This window comes from Mytilus edulis, chromosome 2 (assembly GCF_963676685.1).
Source record: "Mytilus edulis chromosome 2, xbMytEdul2.2, whole genome shotgun sequence".
NCBI classification, from domain to species: domain Eukaryota; kingdom Metazoa; phylum Mollusca; class Bivalvia; order Mytilida; family Mytilidae; genus Mytilus; species Mytilus edulis.
The window spans coordinates 34,713,475-34,733,755 of NC_092345.1; the positions used below are offsets into that span (position 1 = coordinate 34,713,475).

Consider the following 20,281-nt stretch of genomic DNA (forward strand, 5'->3'; position numbering starts at 1 on the left):
GTACATGTATGTCGATGTTGCAATACTGGAAATTAATGTGAATATAAACATTCTGTAATTGTTTTCATTAATCTTCAATTTCATAAAACTATGAATGCATGAATATATAGAGTGTTCGAATAGATATTCATTAGAGATATGTGTTACAAAAATAGACATCATATAATATTTTTCTTCTTGTGGGAGTATTACAGGTATGTGTATGTTGTGACTGTATTTTTCAGAGCCATTAACCTGTACATTGTGTGGAGAAAATTCTACATGTGTTATACTATCTCAAGAGATTTATGAATGCAGACCACCATTGTGTAAGTAATATTTTTATAAATAAGAAATTTATTATATTTTCATGTCATACCCTTTGCAATCAATGTTATGGTATTTTGAAATCCACTGTCTGTAAATCAATCTTTTCAGAGCAGCTCCTTCTTATCCATCACAATGAATTGCCATGAAACTGCAGACCTTTGATTTTCGTTGTCCACAAATAATTGTCCCTAGTGTGGACAGTGGGTTAGATATCTATGATGAGTTTATTTACTTTCAAATTTATTTCTTCATGTTTTATGCCTCAAATGGCAAGTAGAGGGATGAATTTACACTGTGATGGGATTTGGGTGATAAATTTTAAAGTAAAGTAGTGATTTGGTTCACCTGAAAAAGGTTAAATATTAGCATTTCAGAAGCTGTCAAAAAATTTCAAGACCCGTTAACATATTAAAATTGTCCATATTTTGAGTTAGAGCTGAGAAGACCAGACCTTTCGGTCATAAAACTTTTGAGTCAGTTTTTTGTTCTCATACTCCAAAGTCAATCAATCAAATTGCTGGATTTCTTGTTTCGAGCATGATTTTTGTGCTCCGAGCACTGAGCAAAGTTTTATGCCTTGAAGGCCAGAATTTGCATCTGGCTAAGATGTGCCACTGTTCATAGAAGTATTGAACCAGATAAGACATATTTTTCTTGATCATTTATTTGTTCATAGAACAAATGTGTTTTGTAAAAATGAAAAACCTTTATTTTGTGTAAAATTACAGACACTGAATTTAATGTTTTGTACTTTTTCAGCTGAAATTGAGAGTAGGTCATTATTTATGAAGGTCACACTACAGAAAACTTTTAACTCAAATTATGGAAATAAACTGCATTTAGATTATGCTGCCTATGAAGAAGATATAGAACAAGCAGTAAGTAGTTTTACTATATTGTAACCAATCAGATATAAATTTAAAGGGTCTACACCCTACCTTGAAGTGGCCAAGTGGTCTAAGTAGTTACTACTGTAATCACTAGCCAGTCAACACTGAGGTTGTGAGTTGGAACCCCTCTTGTGTGGTCGCACTTGACTCCAATCTTAATTGCCTAGGATTGTCAGTTTTCTTGTCGAAAGTTGGCGGTTTTCTCCGTCTTCCTCTGCCAATAAAAACTGGCCACCACAAAATAACCTAAAAGTGGTGTTGAAACACACACAAAATTTAATCAATCCCACCTTGATAATGAGAGAGAGAGAGAGAAAGAGGGAATTTTATTTTAGTCATTCCAACCTTGAGACTATCACCACAAATTAATGAAATCATGTGGATTCATTTTTATTCATTGGATACCAATTTGTATGGGTTCCATGGGTACAAGTAAATAGATATAGGAAGATGTGGTGTGAGTGCCAATGAGACAACTCTCCATCCAAACAACAATTCAAAAATTAAACCATTATAGGTTAAAGTACGGCCTTCAACACGGAGCCTTGGCTCACACCGAACAACAAGCTATAAAGGGCCCCAAAATAACTAGTGTAAAACCATTCAAACGGGAAAACCAACGGTCTAATCTATATAAACAAAACGAGAAACGAGAAACACGTATATATTACATAAACAAACGACAACTACTGTACATCAGATTCCTGACTTAGGACAGGTGCAAACATTTGCAGCGGGATTAAACGTTTTAATGGGCCCAAACCTTCTCCCTTTTTCTGAAACAATAGCATAACATCACAACATATAAAAACATACGATAAAATATCAATTGGCAGACTTAACTCAATCAAAAAACGTATGATTACACAATGAACGAATAAATTTGATCTGCGATATCTGAATACAAATGCACAGTTAATTAAATATTAGAGACAAACATTCATGACCAAAAGGCTAACAAACAAATTCAAACACACTGAGAAATATTTAACCAATCAATGTTCACTTTAGAAAAAAACTGGTTTTTTATAATCTTGAAGTTTATACAAATGTTGTAAGAATAAGTGAAAAATTGAAGATATTACAAATAATCAAAGCTGGTATACAGCAAAGATCCATATAAATAAAAAATGACAAAAAAGCATTATAAACAGTATCAACAGGTACCATGAATTCAAATGTTCAACAAATCATAAATTTTCTATAGACTTTGTATGCAGATATTGGCAAAATCACCAAATCACATATTCATAAAGAGTTTTTTAAATCTATGAAAACGGACATGTGCTCCTTTGACTTCTAAAACCATCCCATTTTAGTGCAAACTCTACTCTTTGATTGTTAATTTAAAGCATGCCCATTATATTTATTTGTATGGAAAATTTAGCATTCTCTGAACAGTTTTTAAATTACTCTTAAATACTATTTTTCATTTGATTTTCTGTATAATTTCAGTTTGCAGCAGTGATGACTGGTGTAGAAGATATCCAGTACTTAAATGTAACAGATTTTAGGTAATAGCCTAGGCATGCAAATATTATTAAATGTCACTTTGTTATTTTTGGGCAATGATCCAAGTATTTATTGAAAACACTTTATGAAACAATAGGATTTTTGAAATGAAAATGGGTGTTGATTTTTGTTTGGTTGTACATCAATAATCTGTTGCATGGTTACTTTTTTGCGGGTGTTAGCAGATAACGTCATAAAATTTAGTCATCTTTCTTTTACAACATATACAGTGTCTTAAACTTGGTATCGTTTGCCAAAATAAATTTGCTTGTTTGCTAGGCTGACAATGAAATCAATTTTACCAATTTTTAATACTTTTTGAATCAACAATCAAATCCTTGCATGAATAACAAATTTTTATTGCCCATTTATGGGCACAATGTTTTTCTGTCTGTCCATGCATTAGTTCGTCTGTTGGTTCCTTCATTTGTCTGTCCATACCTATGTCCAACTTCCAGTTAAAGTTTTTGGTCAAGGTACATAGTTTTGATAAAGTCAAGTCAATTTGAAACTTAATACACATGTTCCCTATGATATGATCATTCTAATTTTAATGACAAATTAGAGTTTTTACCCCAATTGCATGGTGCACTGAACATAGTAAATGATAGTTCAAGTGGGGCATCCATGTACTATGGACACATTTTTGTCTGATAACTGTGATAACTTCCTAAGCCTAATATATTATAATAGAGTTAAAAATATTTCAAACCTTAGTTATTAAAAGTTAAATTGAATTCCAATTCAAGCTTGACATGGTTATCAAATTAATATGAAATAGTTGATCCAATATATTTTAAAATGTTTCTTTCTTTTATTTCCATAGCAATCACCCAGAGGGAGTGACAACTAGCCTTGTTCTGATATTCAACACTGTTGCTAATAAAACCTTACAGTATGGAGAAGTTTTGAGCATCCTGCTAGAGATAGAAACCATTAAAAGATGTGTAGACATTAAAGATACTTGCATTGCTTTATATGGAAGTATCTCATTAGTCAACATAACTACAGCATTCGGTAAGGTTATATAGAAAAGTTGGTCAGCTCTTGACCCACCACCAGTGATCACCAGGCATTATTAATTCTGGATGCCAACTGAAATGCCTTATATCAGATTGCAACCTTAAAATCAAGTTTATAGTTTCTCAATAAAAGACTAAAATTTGTATAGAAAAGTTATGTTACCATAGCTATGTCTAAGGTTAAAGTTCAAGTAACTAAAAACAGATTAGTGTTGAAAAGTGCTTATAGGGTGTATTGGACGAGATTGCAACTTTACTTGGATAAATAAACACATACAATAAAGTAATATAACAAAACAAAAAACAGAACTCAGAGGAAAATTCAAAACAGAACAACCGTATTCAAATGTCAAAATCAAAAGCTCAAACACATCAAACAAACAATTGAATTTTAATGTGTGTATTGTTATACGTTTACTTTTCTGCATTGGCTAGAGGTATAGGGGGAGGGTTGACATCTCAAACATGTTTAACCCCGCCGCATTTTTGCACCTGTCCAAAGTCAGGAGCCTCTGTCCTTTGTTAGTCTTGTATTATTTTAACTTTTAGTTTCTTGTGCACAATTTGGAGTTTAGTATGGCGTTCATTTTCACTGAACTAGTATATATTTGTTTAGGGGCCAGCTGAAGGACGCCTCTGGGTGCGGGAATTTCTCGTTGCATTGAAGACCTGTTGGTGACCTTCGCTGTTGTCTGCTCTATGGTCGGGTTGTTGTCTCTTTGGCACATTCCCCATTTCCATTCTCAATTTTAATCGAACTATCTTGTCATAAAATACTTACAAATACTTAAGCACATTGAGTATATATTGACATCATGACTGAAAACTTTCTATAGGGATGAATTGAAATAGAAAAACTAAAATAATATTGAAACAGGCATTTGTGACATAAGCAAGTTTATCAAGCTTGCTTAAAATACAAGGGAAGAGGGGGGGGGGGGGCTGTTTCATTTGGTTAGCTTTGCTTGTTTGAATAATACACATGCTATATACCAGAGAAAGTCAGCAGATAGTGTTTCAACAACAAAAAATTAAAATGATATATTATTATGACTTGTATATTTTGTAGACCCTGTGATATGTAGTACCTGTACATTGACCCAGGATTGTGAACAAGACAATCAAACTTCCAGATATCAGTGTGTGTAAGTATTTATAATTATAGCCAAATGGTGGTATATTCAGATTTATACACATAACATTGGAATATTGAAATTAACAGTTAAGTATATTGATATTCAACTTTTGTTGAAAAAATATGTGGCTCCAAGTTTGATAAAAGGAACATGTCATTTTTCCCCATTTTAATTTCACATTTTAATTTTATTATCCAAATTGCATACAGGCTAGACATGCCTCTGTGTCAACATTTTTTGTTGTTGAAATTTAGATAATTGAGTCTAGTATTGTAAGTCCAGAATACATTAATACATATAAAGGTGAACAAGAATTGCAACAATTTACAATAAAACAGACCACTAGAACCACTGACATCTGAAATCTCAAGTTTAACTACAAGTTGTCAAGGACATATGTGTATGTAAGATATTTTTTTATTCATTTTATAACATTTTTTTAAACATTTTGTTACATGACTACAGTGGGTATCATTAAAAGTAAGATTTTCTTTAACTCTATAGACCAACAACTCAATAATGTTTGTACAATATAACTTTCATGTATTCAGTAATAAACCAATAACAGACCAAACTGCAATCTCAACAGAAGAACAAACAACAAGGTCAACAGAAGAACAAACTTCAAGGTCAACTACAGAAGGAACTACAACCACTGTACAAAGTATGTATTTTCATCATTGCCTATGGTGATGTACATCTAATAGCTAATATGGAGGGCATTTAAAAAAGTGTTTTCTGTAGAATAAAAGATTGATTCAAAGACAAATTCAGGATGTATGAAACACTACATTTATATGCCATATCACAAATGTTTACGACTTTGTATGGTTTCAGAGGAGTTATGGCTCAATGAAATCGGTTTCTTCCTTAAGTAGTATGTGATTTTGTCAGGAAATTCAAATTATTTTAGAAAAGAAAATAAGGCAATTGAATTTTAAAAGAGCAGTTATTTTAACTTTCATTGTAAAAAAAGAAATCAATCTGCACATTTGAACACAAAATTACCTTCAGATGAAAAATAAAAATGCCTCAATTGACAATTTACACAAATTATTAAATCACTTTCTAAAATATAATCTTCATTTAAAAAAAGTTGTTTATTTGAACCACCACAATTTTAAGACATCTAAAACATCCTTAATGTAATGGAGATTTTTTGTGATGCATAAACTATTGTTTCTCTATTGTAGGTAAAAGTTCATCAGATTTGATATTGGGTCTAGGTATAGGATTACCTCTAGCCATTTCAGCATTAATAGTTTCAACGATCATGATATGCATGTGTTGTAGACGTTGTAGACGTAATTATAGATCAGACACTGATTCAACAATGCCAGGACAATCAGAAGATGAGTAAGTATTATTTGAAAGCTGCTGCTTTGGAATAAAATTGAGAATGGAAATGGGGAATATGTCAAAGAAACAACAACCCGACCATAGAGCAGACAACAGCCGAAGGCCACCAATGGGTCTTCAATACAGCAAGAAAATCCCACACCTGGAGGTGATCCTCAGCAGGCCCCTTAAAAAAATTGTGTTCTGGTTCAGTAAAAATTGATGTCACACTTAACGCTAATCATATAAATGAACTTAAATTTTAATAAAAACATACAAGACTTAACAAAGTCTAGAGGCTCATGACTTGGGCAGGTGCAACAATGTGGCAGGGTTAAACATGTTTTGTGATTTATCTGATTTTTCATGCCTTTATAAAGAAAAATGTTTAAATCAACTTTAGAAGAGAGAATTGATAATATTATTCAGATTGTAGCTGCAGGATTATCACCTGTTTGATTGGTATACCAATCATTTTTAGCTCACCTGGCCCGAAGGGCCAAGTGAGCTTTTCTCATCACTTGGCGTCCGTCGTCCGTCGTCGTCCGTCGTCGTCCGTCGTCGTCCGTCGTCGTCCGTCGTCGTCGTCGTCCGTCGTCGTTAACTTTTACAAAAATCTTCTCCTCTGAAACTACTGGGCCAAATCAAACCAAACTTGGCCACAATCATCATTGGGGTATCTAGTTTAAAAAATGTGTGGCGTGACCCGGTCAACCAACCAAGATGGCCGCCACGGCTAAAAATAGAACATAGGGGTAAAATGCAGTTTTTGGCTTATAACTCAAAAACCAAAGCATTTAGAGCAAATCTGACATGGGGTAAAAATGTTTATCAGGTCAAGATCTATCTGCCCTGAAATTTTCAGATGAATCGGTCAATCGGTTGTTGGGTTGCTGCCCCTGAATTGGTAATTTTGAAGAAATTTTGCTGTTTTTGGTTATTATCTTGAATATTATTATAGTTAGAGATAAACTGTAAACAGCAATAATGTTCAGCAAAGTAAGATCTACAAATAAGTCAACATGACCAAAATGGTCAGTTGACCCGTTTAGGAGTTATTGCCCTTTATAGTCAATTTTTAACCATTTTTCGTTAATTAAAGTAATCTTTTACAAAAATCTTCTCCTCTGAAACTACTTGGCCAAATTAATCCAAACTTGGCCACAATCATCTTTGGGGTATCTAGTTTAAAAAATGTGTGGCGTGACCTGGTCAACCAACCAAGATGGCCGCCACGGCTAAAAATAGAACAAAGGGGTAAAATGCAGTTTTTGGCTTATAACTCGAAAACCAAAGCATTTTGAGGAAATTTGACATGGGATAAAAATGTTTATCAGGTCAAGATCTATCTGCCCTAAAATTTTCAGATGAATCGGTCAATCGGTTGTTGGGTTGCTGCCCCTGAATTGGTAATTTTGAGGAAATTTTGCTGTTTTTGGTTATTATCTTGAATATTATTATAGATAGAGATAAACTGTAAACAGCAATAATGTTCAGCAAAGTAAGATCTACAAATAAGTCAACATGACCAAAATGGTCAGTTGACCCGTTTAGGAGTTATTGCCCTTTATAGTCAATTTTTAACCATTTTTCGTAAATTAAAGTAATCTTTTACAAAAATCTTCTCCTCTGAAACTACTTGGCCAAATTAATCCAAACTTGGCCACAATCATCTTTGGGGTATCTAGTTTAAAAAATGTGTGGCGTGACCTGGTCAACCAACCAAGATGGCCGCCACCGCTAAAAATAGAACATAGGGGTAAAATGCAGTTTTTGGCTTATAACTCAAAAACCAAAGCATTTTGAGGAAATCTGACAGGGGATAAAAATGTTTATCAGGTCAAGAACTATCTGCCCTGAAATTTTCAGATGAATCGGTCAATCGGTTGTTGGGTTGCTGCCCCTGAATTGGTAATTTTGAAGAAATTTTGCTGTTTTTGGTTATTATCTTGAATATTATTATAGTTAGAGATAAACTGTAAACAGCAATAATGTTCAGCAAAGTAAGATCTACAAATAAGTCAACATGACCTAAATGGTCAATTGACCCCTTAAGGAGTTATTGCCCTTTATAGTCAATTTTTAACAATTTTCATTAATTTGGTAAATTTATGTAAATTTTTACCAAATATAGTTCTCTGTTACTAATGGGCAAAGTTCATGATAGATATAATTGTAAGAAGCAAAATCGTTCAGTAAAGTAAGAACTTCAAACACATCACCATCACCAAAATACAATTTTGTCATGAATCCATTTGTGTCCTTTGTTTAATATGCACATAGACCAAGGTGAGCGACACAGGCTCTTTAGAGCCTCTAGTTTATAAACATTTCAAGCATAATTTGTTCTTTATGAGATCAACTAAAGGTTTTTTCCAACATGATACTGTGGATTCATTATTATTCTTTGGATACCAATTTGTTTGGGTACCAGTGAACCACAAATTCAAATGTTCAACAAATCACATAATTTCAAATTTTCCATAGACTTTGTATACAGAGATTGGCAAAACCACTAAAATCAAATATCCACAAAAATGCAAGTTTTCATCAATACACAAAATTGATACCCACGAAAATAAATGAATCCATAGTAATGCATATATGTTATTTTATTTGTTCAAGTAAAAATACAACCAGGTAGAACAATACATACACATACATTCCTGCTCGATATGAGCCAATGCTATGTTTTGAAGACCATACTATACCAAGTCAAGAATATGACATTTGTTATCCATTGGTTTGATGTTTTTGAGCTTTTGATTTTGCCATTTGATTAGGGACTCACTTTTGTGATTTTACTTTTGACCTATAATGGTTTACTTTTATAAATTGCGACTTGAAGGGAGTTGTCTCATTGGCACTCATACCCAATCTTCTTATATCTGTCAATTCATGTAAAGAAATTAAAATTTATGAGCTGACTAACTTTTTCTTGATTGAGAATTCCTTTTATTGATATAGCTGGAATATAAGACAAGCCTTTGGTAAAAATGAACCAAGTTTAAGAGGCGCAGGAGGTGCTTTTGGTACAGACCTAATGAGACAATGGAGTAGAACCTCTGGCGACAAATACCATCGGGGCCAGCCTGAAGAACTGGTTCATCCCTATTTTGGCCCTGGTGGTTTAGATGATTTTACAACAGGAGCGGGTTCAAGTGAAAGGCTTGATTTTGCACCAGGTAAGAGTTCTATATTTTATCTTTTTTTTTATACATTCTGAAAAATTGTATTGAATTAAAACAACGTAAATTATTGTAATAGTTTATTTTGATTATAGTTTCACAGCAAATAAGATATTTTAAAATATAAATGCATATGTCACAATCAACTATTTTTAATATTTTCAACAGTATTCCTTAAAACTGACATTTTATTTTTTAACTATTTTTTCATTATTTTGCAGATACAACAGTAGGAGAAGAAGATTTGGATGTTCCACCAAGGAGATCTAATTTCTCCTGGGATTTTATGTTTGATATGTTGAATCCCAAAGAAGAGGTAACTTTTTTTAAGTCACCATGATCAAATAATAATAAACACTTATTGGGGCTATTATCTTCAAATGATGAGTTTTTATTTATTTCAGATTTTTGTTAGTAGGCTTTATTTATGTTTTGATATATTTCCTGAAGTCATTTCAAAGATTGAGAAGTATCTCTAAGCAGTATGGATATTAAACAAACATTACTTACCATTCATTAGGCTGCAGTAGTTATGCATAAAGTATGATGGATTTTGTTTAAACTAAAAAGATCTTCACTTTTATTGATAAATTCTATTAAATAGAATTTGCAATATGGAACTTACAAATTGGACATGGGATTGTTCAATCTTTTAAAGTAGTCTACAGATTCTTTAAAGTCTTTAGAGGAGAACTTATAATATTTTGTCAGAAAATGCTATTCCAATGTGTGTTTATACATCTTTTAATTCAATTTTTATATAGAATTTCTTCAAAGTAAGCCTTTTTTTGTACCACCTTGGTCTTTCCTAAAATTGTCACTTGCTTACAAACTATTCATTTTGCCTATCAATATTATTTAAAGAAACTTGTAATCAACATTGCTTATAATTTTAGGTTAGGATACCAAGACCTCTTGTGGAAACAGAGAAGGCAGACTTATTCTTAGACAAGAAGGTAAATATTTCATCTACATTAAACATTTCCATCTAAGCATGCCATACTGTTCAGTGTCTGATCCAGAAATTGTCTTAAAAGGGGGGGGGGGGGGGGGGCACTAACTGCCATTAGAGTGGCCCAGCTCCAGTGCTTCCCTGATTAATCAACCAATTTTTTCCTTTAAAAGACCCAGAACCCTCCCAAAAATCTGCCTCAGCTGTTAAAGTAACAGAACATTTTTTTGATAAGATTGATTCATTTTTCATATTTTTCCTCAACATTTTATAGGTATTTTTAAAAAAAAAAAAGGTCAACTATTGTGTATGAAAGATAGTAAAGTATACATGTCTGTCTTGCTTGGTTTATCTTACCTTGACCTTATTGTCACAGATCATTGATAATTCTAAGTTTATGTGATACTTATAGTGAAACTTCATCTGTAGACTTTAGGAATATCAGCATAGAATTAATCACAGTTTGTAAAACTGAGCGAGACATTTCAGCTATGCTCTTTTGTTACATGTAATCTACTTTGGCAGAAAGAATCTTTTATAAGTTTTAATATTCAAAAAAATTTACTTCAATAAAATTGACACAGAAAAAAAAAATAAAAACATGAATAAATGACATAATGAGCCCTACATTGGTGTTGCCCTGGAAAACAACTATCTTTAGGTGCAGGTCAGCTATGCAAATCTTATATGGACTTCAAATGTTTTTTTCCAGCGTTGATTGCAATTCATTAGAAGATTCTTTACATTCTATTTAACCAATGAGAAAAGAAAAATGTATAGTCACATGTTACTGTAAATTCAGAAATTATTGCGTACATTTATTAATGCAATTTTGTCATTTCAAGATAAAATGGGATATTGAGATAAATCCTGTATAATTCATACAAAAAATTCCACAAAATGCAATTTTAAATTATTGCAATTATAAACCTGTTGCATTTTTCCGTTAATTTCTGAATTTACAGTAGTTTAATATATTGAATAGAGATGTTAACTTTTTTGTGATATTTCAGGAGCAATACAAGAGGGATTCTAATGTATAGCAACAGTTCCTAACAAGATGTCTTCCAAATAGTGTTCACTAATTAGAACAGAATGGATTGTAAAAAATCGAAATTAAAATTTGATGAAGAATCTTTTTCGATGGATTATTAATGTGGTGCTTGTTTTTAATGAATGATATATCTTTTCCCAGAGATTACACAAGTGTTCATAAAATTGTTACTATGGTTACTGGATATAGTGCAGAAGTGAAAAGAATGTTTAAATTTTTGGAATTATTTCATTTTTAACCGGATTTTTGTGACAAAAATGTCGGTTATTGATTTGGGGATGTACGGCGGGCGGGCGGGCGGGCGGTCGGGCAGTCGGGCGGGCGGGCGGGCGGGCGGGCGGCAATCAAATGTTGTCCGTGCATTAACTCATGAACCGTTCAACCAAAGCTTTTAAAATTTTAATATGTTATTACTGACAACTATTCGAAGGTCAAGTTCAATAATGGCGATTTTGACTTTTACCGTTCAGGAGTTATGGTTCTTGAAAGATTGAAAAATGGAGTTGTCCGTGCATTTACGCATGAACTGTTCTACCAAAGCTTCCCAAATTTTAATATGTTGTTACTTATGAAAGAATGGAGGTCAAGTTCAATAATGACGAATTTGACTTTTACCGTTCAGGAGTTATGGTTCTTGAAAGATTGAAAAATGGAGTTTCCAGTCGTGTCCGTGCATTTATGCATGAACTGTTCTACCAAAGCTTCCGAAATTTTAATATGCTGTTACTGATGACAAAATGGAGGTCAAGTTCAATAATGACGATTTTGACTTTTACAGTTCAGGAGTTATGGTTCTTGAAAGATTGAAAAATGGTGTTTCCCGTTGTGTCCGTGCATTTTCTCATGAACCATTCAACCAAAGCTTTTGAAATTTTAATATGTTGTTACAGATGACAAAATAGAGGTCAAGTTCAATAATGACGATTTTGACTTTTACCGTTCAGGAGTTATGGTTCTTGAAAGATCGTAAAATGGCGTTTCCATTCAGGTTGTTGCATTTACTCATGAACCATTCAATCTAAGCTTTTCAAATTTTAATATGTTGATACTGATGACAAAATGGAGGTCAAAATTGACGATTTTCACTTTCACCATTCATCAGTAATGGTTCTTGTGATATTGCCAGGACACAAATAAATGTTAATAAATCCGGTTTGCTGTCGTTGTGACAGCCTCTTGTTCGTAAATGAGTTTAATTTAAAAAAAAAAAGTGAAATTACTATTTCAGATTCTTCTACAGTTGAATGTTTGGGAATTACAAGTCATTACATTTTGAAAAATATGATTAATTTACCTATAAATATATATATTAAAATCAATTTTCATTCTACTTGTACCAAAACTAAAGAAGTGAAAATGAAAAACTTCATCAAAAGAAGATGTTTATATACAGTCACTAATGTAAACTGTGATGAAATTCTTATCTGTTACATTATAAAAGCATTGTGATTGACAAATTAGGATTATGTCAACATTAACAAATTGGTGATTGGCTTTAAAATCAGTTAGTTGTATTTTATTGATATCAGATTTTTGTGACATCTGACAATGAATACAGAATTAGTAGCCAAAATAATGTAAAAATATGAAGTTTTGTGTATGTAGTCTTACTGATTAAAAATCAAGAGTAGTTATTTTAGATTTGTTTAGGAATAGTTTGTAATACATGAAATTAATTGAATCTATTTTTAATTATTAAGATTAACAGTAATTCAGATGGAATATATTTATGTATATCTTTAATTTATAAATAGTTGAATATTGAATTTCAAAGTCATCAACAAAATGTATTTGCAAACAAAAAAGTGGATTTATTGTTTGACGTTTAATGGGATTAGTATTTTTTTGGGGGGATATTGTTTCTTTCTTTCAAGTATATAGGAAATTAATAATAAAAATTATATTTATACAGCATATATTAAATATATTTCAACATAAGCATTCATGATGAGGGGGAGTCTTTATATTGATACAGCATATATTAAATATATTTCAATATAAACATTCATGACCAGGGGCAGTATATATATACAGCATATATTAAATATATTTCAATATAAGCATTCATGATGAAGGGCAGTCTATATATACAGCATATATTAAATATATTTCAATATGAGCATTCATGATGAGGGACAGTCTATATATACATACATATCTGTGATACTTTTTAGTTACATATCATTTATATAACGCTGCTGTGTATGCTAGGCATCTATTTGATAATTGTACATGTATATAACCCCGCTGATCAAGAGTATGCTTTGCAATTGTTTGAAACTTGTACATGTATGGCCATATAGAGAATTTGTAAAAAGCCATATAGGGAATTTGTGAGAATGAAATATAAGATGAATGTTAATTGCAGCTCCACAACGCCTTCAAAAAGCAAAATTCTATTTATTAAATGTAGTACATCATTAGAACAATTTATGAGGAACACAAAATATTATGTATAGTATAACTACTTCTGCATTTATTTTTTGTGAAGTTTCTGACTATGTACATGTAATTATACATCATAAATCATTGCCGAAATTTCTGCAATGATGAGCTTTTTTCTATTTGATTTTCTAAATGACTTCAAATTCCCCAAAAATTGTAGTTTTTCATATTAAGCCAAAAAAAATAAATTCTCCCAACAAAAATATATTGAAATTTTGAAACATTTGTCATAATGGAATTCAAAAAGATATTTAAATTGAATTATTTTACATAACCATGTTAATGTGTACTGTGGATTCATTTATTTTCTTGGTATCTATTTTCATGGATGTTGGATATTTGATTTAGTGTTTTTGACCAAATTTGAATATCTTGTACTTTGATGAAAAATTAAATTTGTAGTTCTCATTTACATGCAAAATCATTAAAAATTGGTATCAATAATAAAAATGAAGCCACCATATGACAACAATGCCAAGCAAAGGTGTTCTATAATCTTTTTTTTTCAAATGATTGGCAGTAAATGTACTGTTTTTGCAATTTTCGATTTAGTTACAATTCTATGTTTAAAATTCTGTCCAGGAAAATAAAATGCATTCAAACTGTATTATCAAAGTTTTTGGTAGCATTTTGCAAGGAAGTTGAATATGTATAGGTCTTTAAAGAGACTGAAAGTTGTTAAATGTGTAAACATATTGAATGAATGACACTTTGAAATGTAAGTTTAAAACTGTATCTTCATTTGGTCTGATTATGTTTATTTTCCTTGTTTTTTATGTGTGCTTGTGTGTATGTATATGTTCAATATAGCTTATATTTAGTATCATTAATGAGGGTTTATAGATTTTTTAGCAAACTTATATAATTTATGTGTTCTTATATTTATGCTGATGTTAAATTATCAAATAGAATATTTATGCTTTAGCATTGTTAAGCAACTCATTTGGCAATTGATCATATATATTGATTTTAATCACAATGACCAGTCTGATAATTGATTGAATTCTCTAATTTTTTTTTTTAAATGACAGTAAATTAGTACCTAGATATTTTCCACATCACATCAACATGTTGATTTTTCAAATACGTAAAAGTTTAGGAGTACGTTTTTGTGAATAGTTACACACAAAAATATATGTACAGAAACACAATTGTCTCAAAATGATGCTCAATTACTTGTAATAATCCATTTATCATATTTGCATTTATTGTGTTCCTAGTTTTGCTTAAATCACAACTCATTTTGTATTTTCATGGAGGTACCTAGAATTACATTTCATCTTCAGTTTAAAACTGAAGTTATAGTGTTTTTGACAGGTGTTAGTACATCATTATTTAGAGCTCAAAGCATGTCTCGGTGGATATGAAATGTACATAATATATTTTGTTAATAAAATTGATTTAATTGAACATGATGAAAAGAAATCCCTGTGTTAGCATGGTTAGTGATTTAGAAGGTAAAAGTAGTCAAAAGTATGGCTAATTTTCAATTTACTAGGTTTCGATGAATCCCACATTTTATCATGTTGGCTAGCCAAGGGTAACGATCCAGTCCCCTCCTCTCGATACCTTGGCTAACGAAGATGACATTTTATGTGAACACAGTGAAAACATTTCTTTTTTAATCTTTATGATGATGTATTATCTTTTATTTTTTATTATTTATAACTGGACTAACATTTTTCAATACTTCATTTTAATTTAGGTTTTAATTTGGTGCCAAACTATTTGTCAATCTTGTGAATAATAGTTATTTATTATAACAATTTAACTAGTAGAAATTATTTGTACTAAAGCTAACCTTTTATAGAATTATGTTTGCTGATTATTTTGATCATCTTTTCCACTTTTAAATATATATTTTTTAATGATTTTAAAGATAAATATGAGAAAAAAATTGTTTTTGGTTTTTTTATTAGATAATTTGTTTGGTAAAGACATGTTTAAGGTGATACCTAACACTACAGGGAGATAACTCTGTAAAATCAGCTAAATGTTTTGATTATGTGGTGTTGTTAAGGGAATATTAAGCTTCTCAATGATCAAAATAAGTGTTCATCAAACTGCTATATTACTAGTGTATTTTTTCTGATAAAACAGTTGGTTAAAATTTTTTGAAATTTTTATATTTTTGTAACAGGGTCATGGTAAATACTTTGTCCAAATTTTAAGAAAATTAAACGAGCCAAATGAATTTTAGTTGGTGTTGGGTACCACCTTAATACGATTTATTAGAAAACACTCAGACACAAATAAACGTGTAACATAGGTCAAATATATAATACAATAAATGAAAATAACATGACAGAATAACGACTACACATATTTAAATCAATACTTATTTCATTGTTTAATGAAATAAATATTTACAATTTTCAGGAAAGATTTAAAATGGGACAAATGCTTCAAAACAGTTAAACAAATGAGAAATAGCAGGGAAACTTTGTTATTTGTCTTTTTGATCAGTGATTTCTAATACTGTTAAATATTACTATAATAAAGATAACAAACACCCATCAATTACCACATGGTAAGAGTTAATTCTGGTCTACATGCTTGGTCATCAAGTGTGGTGTCTTCATGACAATTTTACATATAAAATCAAACAGTAAAGTACAAATTTAGCTGTTCATGCGGTTAGCTGGGAGTAATGTTACAATAATGGTTGTTATGACAACGTTATAGATTTAAATAGAAAGTGAAATAAGAATATAGTTAAGATAAAAGTGAAAGTTAGTCAATAAAGTTATTAACACGCGTCTGTGTAGTTCTTCTCATGGAATAGAATGTTAAATATTGTAAGAAGACAATCCTACCTCTGGTGAATATTTGTAATGCTTCGCTGAACTTGTACATGTAGATTGTTGTTATATTTCTAATCCACATTCCAACATGTGTTATAATCAATTAATAAATCAAAACATTTTAGGGTGAAAACAGTCAGGTGGTTGTCTAAATTTAGAATTTTGCCAAATTTTTATAGATGGTAAATGCATTTCTCATGCTTAGTAATTTAGTGCTAACACATTTAAAAATATTCATTGCTAGATTTGTGCAATAAAATCAGATATTTTTATGTTTGAGTCCTAGACAAATCCTTTTTTACCAAAGAAGAAAGCATTTTACAAGTTTTTCTAGACATGCAGGAGGAAAATTTTATTTTTATTTCTTTAGAAAATACCAGTGTTTAACTAAAAATAGATTTAATTAGCAATGATTAGAATTATGATTTATATTACATTTATTTTAGTGATATATATGAGCATCATGTCAATGTATGTATAATTTCTCAATTATAAATTTAAAAGTTTACTTTCTGTTATCTGGTTATTATATACCAATTATAAGATTGTGTGAGGTTGTTTGTTTTGTTTAAAGAAATTATTATTTGATAATCTATGCACATTATAGAAATACGTTTGGAAATTGAACTGATATATGATTGTTTAAATGTAAAATGTTAAATATAAATTATACTACTGTTTATATTTATAATAAATCTTATTTTTACTACATTGTTATGCTTTTATTAACATGTATGTTATATATTGTTGAATTGAGTACCTTCCTTATTTCTGGTGCCATACCAATAGGCAACAACTACTAGTGGAGTTTTTTTAAACATTAAAAATTTAGAATGCACCTTTAAGTCCCCGTCCAAGCATTTGGGAGGAACATGCACATTCTTTTCATCTTTTCTTCTGTTCTTCCATTCTTCCATACCACTTGTCTTATAAACACCCATTGGAGACCTTTAGCTGTAATCTGCTCTTTGGTCTTGTTATTGTCTCTTTGACATACTTCCCATTTCCATTCTCGATTTTACTCCCACTTGTATAAGTCTTGCCAGATTATCCAATTTCATCGCTTTGGTATTCTATTTTCTATAGAAAATTGCAATGTAAGAGCACGCATGTGTAAACTTCTAACTGGATATTTATGAATATATGAAGGGTTTAAATCAATGTTTTTAAATCTATGGTGTTCAACTATTGGAAATGTTGCATTGCAAGCTGTCTCAAGCCTATATTTCTTGTCTCATCTGCAAGGAAAATGACAGTATTCCAGATTTGGGGATTATTAACTGGCAGTGTAATTATTTGTTTTAAGTTTTAAACAGAAGGTAGAAGATACTTCATTACTTGTATGTTGAAATGTTATGTTAGAAAATTTCTGTCTGTCATATGTTCATTATTCTTGACCTTATTTTCATGGTTCAGTGACTGCTTGGAAAACAATTATGGTTTTTTGTCATATGAATTTTCTCATTCATTATGGGTATGAGGATTACTGTATTTGGTTTATGGGTTTTTTGCAAAGTCGACATGTCTGTGAGACAGGGATCCTCTATGCTCTTCCTCATTTCATGGATTAGTGATCTAGGTTAAAGTAACTTGATTCGTTCCGTTTCTTAAATACCATAAGCAGTAAGTCAACTGTTTATGATGTATGGAATGACTAATGTCAGTCTGGCAGGTTTCAACTGACCTTGAACGAAATTTCATAGTTCATTGGTCAATGATAATTTTGTGTTTTGGTCTGTTTTTCAAGTACTATATGCATTAAGTCACTATATTTGGTGTATGGAATGATTGTAAAGTGTACATGTAAGTCTGGCAGGTTTCATCTGACCTTCACCTCATTTTCATGGTTCATTGGTCCATGTTTAAGTTTTTTGGGTTTTGGTCCGTTATTCAAATTATTATGTAATAGGTCAGCTATATTTGGTGTATGAAATATTTGCAAGATATACATGTCTGTTTGGCAGGTATTAACTGACCTTGACCTCATTTTCATGGTTAATTGATCAATGATACAATTTCATAATGTTTTCAGTCTATAAACAACAGGTCAACTTTATTTTGTATATTGAATGATTGTGAGGTGTACATAAACTCATCATAGATACATGTTATAATTGCAGGTTTCATCTAAACTTGACCTTATGTTCATGGTTCCTTGATCAATGTCAGGTTTGAGTCTGTCTTGCCTGGTTCATCTGACTATGACCTCATAGAACATTGAATATTTAAAGTTTATGTGACACTTGTGGTATAACCTTTCTGTTACAGACTTTCAAGATAAATTCAATGAAAAGTAAATAAAGGTAACAGTAGTATACCGCTGTTCGAAATTCATAAATCGATTGAGAAAAAAAAATTCGGGTTACAAACTAAAACACATCAAATATAAGAGGAGAACCACGAATCAACAGAAACACAACATTAAAATGTAACACACACAGAAACCTTTTATAGTATAAAATGGACATTTTCCTGACTTGGAACAGCACATTTTAAGAAAAAAATGGGTTGAACCTGGTTTTGTGGCATGTCAAACCTCCCACTTTAATTGCCATGTTAAAAAAACATTAAAAAGGCAACAGTAAATTTTATAAAATGATTATATAATAGATATATTGTTTCACATTCTGACATCGGAATCGGACTTCTCTTAAACTGAGTTTTACTGTGCGTGTTGTGTGTTTTTTTTCTACATTGGCTAGAGGGATAGGGGGATGGTTGAGATCTCAAAAAATATGTTTGACCCCGCCGCAATTTTGCGTCTGTCCCAAGTCAGGAGCCTGTGGCCTTTGTTAGTCTTGTATGATTTTCAATTTTAGTTTCTTGTGTATAATTCGAGTTTAGTTTGACGTCCATTAGCAAAGCTCTGATTCCTTTCACGGATTTGGCTATACTTTTTGGACCTTTTGGGTTATAGCTCTTCATCTTTTATATAAGCTTTGGATTTCAAATATTTTGGCCAAGAGCATCACTGAAGAGACATGTATTGTCGAAATGCGCATCTGGTGAAAGAAAATTGGTACCGTTGATTTTATCACTGAACTAGTATACATATTTGTTAAGGGGCCAGCTGAAGGACGCCTCCGGGTGCGGGAGTTTATTGTTACATTGAAGACCCATTGGTGGCCTTCGGCTGTTGCCCACTCTATGGTCGGGTTGTCACCTTGACACATTCCCCATTTCCATTCTCAATTTTATACATGATAAAACCGAAGTGGTGACTAACTACAGAAAAAAACGGATACATTACATAAAACAACTTAAACCAGCACATCAGCCGAGTTAGCCAAAGTCATCAACGCACTTGATGTCGTCAAATGATTTTCTAAAATGATATCCCCAAAATAAGGGTATAACTGTCCCCTTGAATAGACTGTTGTTGTTTTCATCTGACGCAGAACTGCACCGTTGAAAATCTTAAGAGAACGAATAACAGTCCAGAATCGTTTCATTCCAGCGTTTTGCATTGGCGCCGATCTGCATTTCATCTGCATTTCATCTGTGCTGATATTTTGTTTCATTTGCGGCAATTGTGTGCATGTAGACAACAGATAAATGTTATTACTTATTTATCATTTTATTCCTCTTCCGTTAGTCAGTTGTAAACATGTTGTGAATTATATTTTAGGGT

At 31.5% G+C, this 20,281-nt stretch overlaps 1 protein-coding gene across 1 annotated transcript in view; it reads left to right on the top strand.

Moving 5' to 3' along the window:
- The window catches only part of LOC139510827 (serine-rich adhesin for platelets-like), a 96,810-nt gene extending 85,216 nt beyond the window's left edge, over positions 1–11,594 (top strand). Inside the window, exons 39-49 of the mRNA XM_071297362.1 lie at positions 225–308; positions 1,069–1,187; positions 2,655–2,713; positions 3,538–3,728; positions 4,803–4,878; positions 5,421–5,533; positions 6,063–6,225; positions 9,175–9,392; positions 9,617–9,711; positions 10,292–10,351; positions 11,361–11,594. Of these exons, the coding sequence (XP_071153463.1) occupies positions 225–308; positions 1,069–1,187; positions 2,655–2,713; positions 3,538–3,728; positions 4,803–4,878; positions 5,421–5,533; positions 6,063–6,225; positions 9,175–9,392; positions 9,617–9,711; positions 10,292–10,351; positions 11,361–11,390 (1,208 nt within the window). The 3' untranslated portion in view covers positions 11,391–11,594. The remainder of the gene's footprint in view (positions 1–224; positions 309–1,068; positions 1,188–2,654; positions 2,714–3,537; positions 3,729–4,802; positions 4,879–5,420; positions 5,534–6,062; positions 6,226–9,174; positions 9,393–9,616; positions 9,712–10,291; positions 10,352–11,360) is intronic.
- The last annotated feature ends 8,687 nt before the right edge of the window (positions 11,595–20,281 follow it).